A 10,648-nucleotide genomic window follows, 5' to 3' on the forward strand; every position below is an offset into this window, starting at 1 on the left:
CATGTGCAAGGCTGGTGTATGTGTAGGGGCTGTGCTAGGTGACAGTGCGTGTACCGGGGCAGTTCACGTGCATGCGTGGAGGCTGTGTTGGATGGGTCAGTCCATATGTGCAGGTGCCCACCGTGCCGCCTGTGGGTGTCAGGGGTGCTGGGCAGGCTCAGCCTGTGGGGCACAGACTCCCACCACGCTACTGAAGTTACAACCCCCACACTGCTGTTCCCACCACCCTGCCAGAACACACCCAGGCTGTGCCAGCGCTGCCTGTACCAGTGCAGACCCTAACCTCAGCCCATGCCTGCTCAGACCCTAAACCTAAGCCTAAGCCTAAGCCCGTGCCAGAGGGGACAGCCCACCCGGCCTGCACTGATGCGACCCTAACCCTAAGCCTGACCCGACAGCCAGCTGGCACGGGGCAGACCCCCGGCAGGCCGGTGCCGGTGCCCTGGGGCGGAGCGGGGTGCGGTGCTGGCCGGGGTCCAGCGCCGCTGGGGCTGGAGCGGGGCGGGCTGCGGGCGGGCGGTGCCCCAGCACCGCATATAAGGGCAGCGGCAGCCGGCGGGGACACCCGTGTTGGGGGCTACAAGGCGGAGGTGACACCATGGTGCTGTCTGCTGGTGACAAGAACAACGTGAAGGGCATCTTCGCCAAAATTGGCGGCAGTGCCGAAGAGTATGGTGCCGAGGCCCTGGAGAGGTACGCATCCACTCCCCGCCATCATTCCCTCTCCTGTCTGTCACCCACTCCCTCCTGCCTGCCCCTATCCTCTCCCCATCCCCAACTGTCCCTGTCCTGTGTGACCCTGTCCCTGTCCCACCCACCCCCACCCGCCCCTGACCTCCTCTGTCCCCCAGGATGTTCGCCACCTACCCCCAGACCAAGACCTACTTCCCCCACTTCGACCTGCAACGTGGCTCCGGTCAGGTCAAGGCGCACGGCAAGAAGGTAGCGGCTGCACTGGTCGAGGCTGCCAACCACATCGATGACATCGCTGGTGCCCTGTCCAAGCTGAGCGACCTCCACGCCCAAAAGCTCCGCGTGGACCCTGTCAACTTCAAAGTGAGCGTCTGGGAAGGAACGGGTGATTGACCCGGCTCCCCTCCTGCACCCCCCTGGCCACCCCCTGGCCTCACCCCCTCGCTCACCATCTCCTTTTGCCTTTCAGCTGCTGGGCCAATGCTTCCTGGTGGTGGTGGCCATCCACCAGCCTGCTCTCCTGACCCCAGAGGTCCACGCTTCCCTGGACAAGTTCCTGTGTGCCGTGGGCAGCGTGCTGACTGCCAAGTACCGTTAAGACGGCACCGTGGCTAGAGCTGGACCCAACCCACTGCCAGCCCTCCAACAGCAAGCAGCCAAATGATCTGAAATAAAATCTGTTGCATTCGTGCTCCAGCCCTGGCGTCCTGCTCTGGTTGCTGCCGGTGGGGAGGGACGGGAGGGATCTGCGCTGGGGCTCTGAACTGGGGGTGCCCCCCGCCGGGTGGGTGCGCGGAGGGAACGGGCTCCTGTTTTGCTGTCTCTGAGTGAAGGCAGCGTCTGAGTGGTGGTGCCCGGCAGGCAAACACTGCTCTGCCAGCTGTGAGGCTCCAGGAGCGAGCAGAACATTTCCAGGCACCAGCAGAGGAGAAAGACTCACAGAGAGCAGCCAGAGTCTGGCTCTTGGGAGCTCCCTGCAGCCCCAGCCTGCCCTGACCTTCCCACCAGAGCACCATGCTGGGGTCCCCTTCACCCCTCCAGCCCCCTGCTCCCCTTGCCCCCGTTCCGGCCAAACTGTTGGAGATCATCTCCTCCTGGAAGTGCTTGCAGGAGACAGTGGGGTACAGGGGGTCCCAGAACCTGTGACCCTCTGTGCAGTGGCACAGCGAGGACATCCTGAGGATCTCCAAGTGCAAGAACATCTTTCTGTGTGTCCCCAGCACTCAGGGCTGTGTAGCATCTTAGGACTTCTGTTTCCACCTAATGCTGCATTGCTGGGGTGTTGGTTTTTGGAGGGATCCTGGGGGGCTGGAAGGCAGGGGAAGACCGCAGGCATGGGGGGCTGGAACGGGAGCAGATGGGGCTCAGCCCCAGATTCTGTTTTTTAGGTGCTGAACAGCAGCAGGGTGGAGAGTGTCAGGGCAGGAAAATGAGCACAGGCAGGGAAGTGGCACTGGGTGCCACAGTGCTGGTGTCTGCACAGCCCCCCACCCTTATCGTGGCCAGCAGCAGGGCAGCTGGGGGGGGGGGAGGAGAGGAGGGGGGGCTGCAGGCGTCTGATAAAGAAAGCTTGGGCTCTCCTCCAGCTGTGGGTGTGGTGGGAGATGGGGCAGCAGATAGTCCCGGGGGGCTACAACCTGCCAGGTGCTGAGTAAGGCTGCCCTGTCCCTGCCAGGGCTGGGAGGTGCTCAGGGCTGGAGTGAAGGTTCCAGAAAGCCCCAGGGTGGCTGGCACAGCCACGGCACAGAGCCAAGCCAAGGGTGCCACCGGCCCCTTCGCTCTCTGGCACTTGTAAGGACGGACACTTGCCCTAGCCCCATGGCCTCCAGCCACCATCAGCAAATGTACCAGGGGCTGGAGAGGCCCCAGATGACTCCAGGGAGAGAGGGAGGCCTGCCGGCCCGCAGGGTTTCTCCCGCAGAGCGCCACAGGCATCGTGGCCCCCTGAGCCCACCACACCTGGGCATGGCGAGGAGGGGAAGAGAAAGCTGGTCAGGGCATCGCTGCCCAGCCTGTGCCAGCCCGGCACAGAGCAGGGTGTTGGTGCAGGTCGCACCCTTGCAGCCAACATCACCCAGACACAGCTGTGGGCACAGCTCTGCTCCACAGTGAGCCTCTGCTCCCAGGGGAGCCCGGGGGGGCAGGGGTATGGGGGTGGGGTGGGGGGCTGGGGGTCAGGGCACGCAGGCATGCAAGGTGGTGTGGGATGGTGTGTAAAGCGCTGGGAAGAACCAGCATCAAATCCAGCACAGACCTGGGCTCCTCCAGCCCTGGCCACAAAGGACCTTCACGGTCCCGTGTGGGGTGTAGGCACGTGGTGGGGGCAAGATGTAACAGCAGTGCAAGGGATGGGATGTGTACGGCGGGGAGGGCTGGCAGCTGTCCCCACTGCTTTTGCTTCCAACAGCTCCCATGCCATGCTGTGTCCTCGAGCAGGACATGGTGTGTGACGACGGCCAGTGTCCGGGCTCTGCAGCGCTTTCCCAGGGCTCTGCCTGGCCAAAGAACCACCGGGATGCGTTTTGTCCCAGCCATTTGTCCCTTCCGCCACAAGATGGGGACCTCAGGCCGTGGTGCTTTATCGGGGCCAGGCAGAGGGCCAAGCCACGATCCTGCCTGGGGCTGAGCTTAAGCCTCTGGGCAGGGAGAAGCAGGCTGCCAGGACGGGCTGCCAGCCAGTCCCAGGTCCCAGCACAGTGGGGACACTGGTGCCAGCTCAGAGGGGTGCGAGACCCCTCCCCAGCCACCCATTTCCAGTGCGGGGTGCCCCAGCAGCCAGGCACCCCATGCCTCCTGGCTCATAGCCCAGTGGCACGTGAGCCCCAGGCCCCCTTCACTGGGCATCCTTTGGTGGCCGTGGCTTGGTGTGCCCTGGGCACAGCCTGCCCCACGGGCCAGACACACTGGCAGCAGATCTCTCCAGCCTGGCTCTTCCTGAGCTGGCATCCCTGCCTGGCTCCCTGAGACCTGCAGGCAGCACCTCAGCGGTGGTCTTGAGTAGGGCTGGTCTAATATTTACCTCACTGCTGGCCCGGGATGGTTTTCCAGCTTGTATTGCCGCAGCTCGGGTACTGATGAGAGAGGTGGTAGAGGCAATCTCTGCATTGCCACAGCAGTGGCAGCCCAAATTGGCACCAGGTGATGCGGAGGAGGTTGCCTTTGGGGACAAAGCCCCCTGATCCAGGCCATGGCAGCACACAGAGGGCAGAGTCACAGTAGGCAGCTTCAGAAGAGGAAGGAAGATGAACATCTTCAGGTAAGACAAAAGCCTGTTCTGATGTCTCCACTATCTGGAGACCTTTCTTGCCTCTCATCAACATTTATTCTTTTCTGTAAAGCATCTGTAGTTCAAAGACACCCACAGAACAAGGTGATATTTTGTTACATGATAGTCACCAAGGCAAGTGGCATGGCAGAGCTCATTTTTATTGAAAGAGGAGCTAAAATGTCATCAGGAAACGAGCTTGGTAGTTACCACTGACCTGATCACAACATTTTTACCAGTCTTTTGCTGGGCTGTGAACAGCATTGTCCAGGTAGCTTGGATACTACTCTTACTGGCATCTGATAAATAGTCATGGCCCTAGGGAGTGTGTCCTGTAAAGGGACACAGAAGCACAGACTTCTGGAGGAGGTCACAGGAGTTTACCAGGGATTTCCCAATCAAAATTTAGCAGAGAAGCAGTGGGAAGATACAAAATTCATTTATTTTTGGAAGCTGATCTTAGGACACCAGTTGAGAGATCCTCATGCTGGAAAGAGGAGAGAAAGCATTGCGCATTTCACAAACTGTTCCTCTGTCTATACATCCCATCCTGGCATTCAATATGCCAATAGTGTAACTCATGATTGGTGCAACCTATAGGTTTTGTGCTGAAAAACTGCTGCATAAGCACTTTGTTTGCCAGGTATTTGGACAGTTACTCTTTCCTAAGCATCAGATTTTCCATACTGACCTGATATCTCTGATTTGTCTAGATCATTCTGAATTTTAACGCAGTGCTTTGGGGAGCTTGCAGCCCCCCCAGCTCAGGAACATCTGGGAATTTAATAAGTGCATTCTCCATTGCAACACATAAGTTATTGATGAAAGAACAGTGAATAATAATGTTGAACCAAGGACTGGAATCTGTCACAGAAGGAAAACAGACTCATCTGAAATGATTCATTCTTGGCAATGGCCACAGTTATTACTCATCTCTTTCTTCGATTAAATGTCCCACTGTTTTTTTGTGATTTGAAGTTGACTGGTTTATAGTTCCTTAGTTTCTTTATTTTACCCTGCTCATGACAAGAGACCCTAGTGTCTTGTTTCTGCCACACCATCATCCTCCACTGCTTCCCAAAGACACTGCCTGTTTGGAGATGGCTTCAATCAGTTGCTGAGGTAAAGGGGATTTTTTTTTTCAGGCAAGCGGTCTGAAAATACTCAATGATTGAAATATAATTTTAGCCACACTCGTTAGGATCTTCCCACCTTCTCCACTGGCTGTTTTGTCAATGGGAAAAGGAAAAGTGGTTGTAGAAGACAGAAAGCAGAGTCAGCCTTCACTAAAATGCCAATTTTGATGAAGGACTTCAAATATTTTCTCTCCTTCATTTCCTAAACACAGAGACTGCTCCCAGCAGAGCAGCCACATCAAGCACAGCTGTACAAGCCCCTCTGGTCAGGACAGGGCTGATAAAAACAAGTATTCACAGAACTGAGAATCTTGTCTGCTCTCTTTTCCCAAGAACTTTCCCAAGAAGTTCAATATTGCAAGCACCACCTTAGAAAAGCTTTTTGCTGATCCCCCTCAAAGCTGACCTGTGAGGAGCCTAGGTCTCATTCTGTGAGTTCCTGCAACTGAAAAGGCATTCAGCATCACAAACCCCTTGTCCCTGGAAATGTTCACAACAGAATCCAGGTCTTGGATTTTATATCTGGGAGGAGAAGCAGCAGATCTGTGGTAACATGACATTGGCCACCGATGCTTTCTCAGTGCTGTACTGCAGCCATTCATCAACTAAACAGCAGAAACTTTCCACACCTACTTTGCCCTGGTTTTCCACCTTCTTTTTGTGGCTGACAGTGTCTTTTTTTTAATAATTAGATCCAGCCAGATTTTCGCTTCAACTGTACTGCCAGCAACCCTTTTTCAATGAGATTACAAGATTTTTCCGCAAGCCTGCTTGACATTGCCTGCTGGGGATTCATCAGATTTTCACTACAGAGATGGAAATTGAATAGAAATGCAGAAGTTTTCTTCCTGAAGGTTCCCCTGTCTTCCTGCCACACACCAACCCCCTGAGAAGACTGAATTTGCTTAGGGATGATGAAACTGAGAACTTAGAAAATGCTCTGCTGGTAACATCACGGGTTCCTCCCTCCCAGCATTGCATTCAGCAATGGGAGATGCAATCCGGGGAGAGCACAGGACCCTAACTGGTTTTGGTTGTGCTCCTCCAGCATCCACACCAGCAGTAAAAGCAGTTTCAGGAGGTACATTCCTGCCTGTTGCCTTCAGCAGCTGGCTGTTGACCTGCTGCTCATGAATTTGCTATACCTTTCATAAACCTGCTGATCCTATTTGTTTCCACAACCTCCTGTGGCAGCAAGTTCTAGAAGTTCATTCTCCCCCCAGCCCTGTATAAAGTCCTTTTTATCCATTTTAAACAACCTACCAGACACATCGATGGCCTCTAATTTGTCATGCAGAATCTGACGAGCAGCGGGGCTGCATTCACTTTATGATTTTGTAGAGTTTGCCCTCTCTGCTCCCCCTTCTCTGGGGAGAAATCCCAGCCTTCCTGGGAACTCCTCGTACTGCAGCTGCCCCATCTCCTTCATCATCTCAACTGCTCTGCTCAGGACTCTACGTCCACTACATCCTTAGCTCAGAGGCCAGCAGTGCACAGATGTGGGTGCACCAAGCTGTTACACAGCAGGCAAAAGATGCCCTCTTTTTTGTTTTGAGAGCCCAAGTCCTTCCTGATGGCATCACCACATTTTGCTAGGGTTTTTTTGCTGCACATCAAGGCTACAATTTTGGTGAACCATCAATGCGGACTGCAGCATCTTTTTCCTGAGTTGTAATAGCCAGTTCAAGTTCAACCTCCTCTGATTTAGATCATATTTTCCCTGTCTGTGTCACCTTATTTGCCTACACTGAAACGATCGACCTCCTGTTTTTCCATTTGTGAATAACGCTGAAAGCTGCGTATAGCAAAGCTCCATGGGCTACATCAAACAGCCTTTCACCAGCCTCCTGCAGTGATGGAGCATCATCTGACATTTCTATCAAAAGCTGAAATGTGCAGCTCTAAGAGCAGATTTTTGGTCCATATTCCTGGGACACCATTCTTCATTACACTCTTCCTTTCCAGATCCCCTGTCAGTGACTTTTGGTAGGCAGGGAGCTGCTGGGTAGGCACAACTCCACGAGGATCTAGCTGGAGATGGTTAAAACAGAGTTTTACAGACAGCACTGCTTTTTTTGCTCCTTGTACCAGGACCAGACAGAGACAGGGGAGCAGACTGTGCCAGCTCTGTGCTCCCCAGAGACCTTTGCACATGGCCAAGAGGATCCCAACTACAAATTTATGGAAAGCAATGCAGCAAAATGTGCATTGCAGCTGCTCAGCCAGAAAGCTTTTATACCTCCTTCAACGGTTGAGCAGCTGAGTGCCTTTATTAATAGTAGAAGTATATTTATCAAAATTCATGGGTCAGCATTATTAAAGCTCCATAGATTCAATCAGGACAGGTCACCATTATTTATTTTTCCAGATCGTAGCTTCAAAAAGGATTTTTTCAGTATATAGCCCAGATTTCTCCCCAGGCCTGTCTGAGACACTGTAGGCAATGCACTCTACAGAACTGGGTCTTCCACGTCTGTCTGGCCTCCTGAGGAGGGGCTGTGCTTCAGGACTCATGGACCGAAGAGCCAGAAGGTGATGCGGTGACCCCAGCCATGACCCAGGCACCTGCGCTGCACCCAGAGCCAAGTGTGTCTAGCACAGACATGCTCACCAGGGGTTTCTAAACCTTGTAGTTTATGTTGCCACCACAAGAGGAGGCAGTTATCACTGCAGCTGGATCTTCTGCCTGGCTGCAGGTCCTGGTGACCCATGGGTGGTTGCCTGCATCCACCTGCAGCACTGCCTCTGGAAGCTGAGGAAGCTTGCTCCAGCTCCAGCTCCAGCTCCGGCTCCAGCTCTAACTTGAGCTCCAGCTCCAGCTCCAGCCCCAGCTCCAGCTCCAGCTCCAGCTCCAGCTCCAACTTTAGCTCCAGCTCCAGCCCCAGCTCCAGCTCCAGCTCTGCAGCAAAAGGCAGACTGCCCCTGGTACAAACTCACCCCTTGCAAGATGGCAAGGCTGCTTAGCCAAAAGGGAAAGGAGCAACCCACGGAGTCACTAAGCTGATGCCATGAGTGTCCTCACATGTTTGGGGCAGCTGTCAGTCTGGAGGTGCCATGTCCTGCAGCATCCATCACCCCAAACAGTCACAGTGAATGCTGGGATGCTTTCCTTGGGGAACAGGAGCAAGTCCAAGGGACCCGAGCTGTGAGAAAACAGGTGGTGTAACACATGGTGGATCTGATTCTGCATTACATCAAGTGAGTTTGATTTATGTTCAGATCTCTCAGATTCTGAATCTCATTTTTTGTCCTTAAAGAGGAAAATAACTACAAGTAGAGACTCTTCTGGTTTCAGCTGGGACAGAGTTAATTTTCTCCTTGGTAGCTGGTGCAGTGCTGTGTTTTGGCTCTGATGTGAGAACAATGTTGATGGCACACTGATGGTTTTAGTTGTTGCTGGGTGATGTTTATACTAAGTCAAGAACTTTTCAGTTCCTTGGGCCCTGCCAGTGAGAGGGCTAGAGGGGTAGGGGAAATTGGGAGGCAACACGGCCAGGACAGGTGACCCAAGCTAGCCAAAGAGGAATTCCATACCATGTGACGTCATGCTGAGTATATAAACTGGGGGAAGATGAAAGAAGGGGGGGACATCTGGCATTATGGTGTTTGTCTTCCCCAAGTAAGCGTGATGTGTGATGGAGCCCTGCTTCCCTGGCGATGGCCAAACACCTGCCTGCCCATGGGAAGTGGGGAATGAATTCCTTGCTTTGCTTTGCTTGTGCATGCAGCTTTTGCTTTACCTATTAAATTGTTCTTATCTCAACCCTGGAGCTTTTACATTCCTTTCCGATCCTTCTCCCCATCCCTCTGGGTGAGGGGGAGTGAGCAAGCGGCTGTGTGGGGCTTGGTTGCTGGCCAGCGTTAAACCACGACAGCAGGAAAATCATTGCTGAGGATTGATTGAGGATGAGCTGATACCTTTAAAGTAGACTTGAAAGCTAAATTAACGTGGAATGAGAATAGAAGGGTTTGTTTGTTCTTCTTTCAAAGGAACGATTTTTGAGCAACAGCAAAATCAGCTGGGAGAACTCAAAGCTAATGTGGAAGAGGCTTGCCATTCTGTAGGGAAAACATTGTAAAATTACTTTATACCCCAAAGAAGCAGGAAAAACAAGGGGGAAAGAGTGCAATACCTAACTGGAGTGTGATTTCCTCATATCAGAAGGATATTAGGAATAATAAGCAGATTATGAAAAATGGAGAGGACTAACCATTAAAGAAGGCTTTGATTGATGCTCACGATATGCGTAAGTGAAGTGAGAACAGATAAATCCATCAAGTTGTGGGTCCAGATCCCAAAGCTCAGTCATAAGTTTTGTTGTAAGTCATGAGCTGTGTTACAGCAGCATCATGTGGCACTGAGGCCAGGTGATTTACACTGGAGAAAATATCGATTAGTGGAAGAATTGTAGGACAGAACTCAAGAAAACAGGCAGACAGTAACAGGAGTGTTGGAAGGCAATTATTGGCCTGGAGGGAAATTACTGATGGACTCTGACCTTGGATCTGGTCTCGGAATTTTTATTAATAGCCAAAATATTAAAAGAAAAGATGTGGGTACTGTCACAAAAGATGAGGATCAGGATATTACAGGATACTTGCATGGCTTCAAGGATCAACACAGCAGAAAGGGGATGACATCCTTGTGCCCTGCAAAAAGATGGGGAGGAAGCTGATGCTGTCGTCAGGCAGGACACGTCCCAGAGGGAGAGCTCTGAACATCCAAGGGCAGTAACACACAGGGACAAATGGAAACGAACAGACCGGGAACAAATCTAAGCTAGGGATTGGAGTAGTAGTCCCTTCGCATCCCACACTTTATGCGCTCAAGCTTTTGGGCTGACTTCAGGGAACTCTTCTCATAAATCAGATGAGGACATCACTAGCTATTGATTACATAAGCTGCTCCGACTGGGCTTTCGGTGAAGTCAGAGGCCCTAGAAAATGACTGGCTCTTCCCTAGGGAATCTCCTTCCCATACCTAATAACTTATCACAAGTATATCAGGTCTGTGAGAGCAAGGAGCAAAGCTTTTGAGCTCCTGAAGTAGAAAGTCCACCTTCAGGGAGTTTGTGGTTGACTGCGAACAGGTCTGAAATCCTTGGCCAAGCTGCCCCATAAGCAAGTTTTGGGATTTTTTGCTTGAGCAAGGACTCCGAGGCTGTGTCCAGCCTGCGTTACTCTCCCGGAGAGCACAAACACACCAGAAGGTATCCCAAAGAAAAGGCGTCTAAGAGGGAAGATCCTCAATTCTTTAGAAGCCAACCAGAAAATACATGTCCTGTGAGTCCTATGAAGGTGGCAGATGGGTGAGAGCGATGGGACTTTCTCGGAAGGACGTAACCCACCCTTGGGACGGCGCCTGCCTGTGGTTCCCGCTGGGAGCTGGGCACGGTGGGTGGTTTGGGCAGGCCCAGGCATGGTAATGTTTGAGATTTCAGCTTCAACTGGTCTTCAATTCCCGGTTTACTTTCCCGTCACAGCACTGAGAAGCAAACCCACCCTGCCGCTGACGCCGCTGGCACCCCCAGCCCCCCTTACCCGGGCACCCTCC

General features: G+C 52.9%; 1 protein-coding gene across 1 annotated transcript; it reads left to right on the plus strand.

Moving 5' to 3' along the window:
* The first annotated feature begins 534 nt into the window (after positions 1-534).
* On the plus strand, positions 535-1,389 carry LOC130148011 (hemoglobin subunit alpha-1). Its single transcript, XM_056336085.1, has 3 exons — positions 535-693; positions 852-1,056; positions 1,163-1,389. Exons 1-3 carry the CDS (start codon positions 599-601, stop codon positions 1,289-1,291), a joined length of 429 nt encoding a protein of 142 aa, XP_056192060.1. The 5' UTR covers positions 535-598; the 3' UTR covers positions 1,292-1,389.
* The last annotated feature ends 9,259 nt before the right edge of the window (positions 1,390-10,648 follow it).

Source organism: Falco biarmicus, chromosome 4 (assembly GCF_023638135.1).
Source record: "Falco biarmicus isolate bFalBia1 chromosome 4, bFalBia1.pri, whole genome shotgun sequence".
NCBI classification, from domain to species: domain Eukaryota; kingdom Metazoa; phylum Chordata; class Aves; order Falconiformes; family Falconidae; genus Falco; species Falco biarmicus.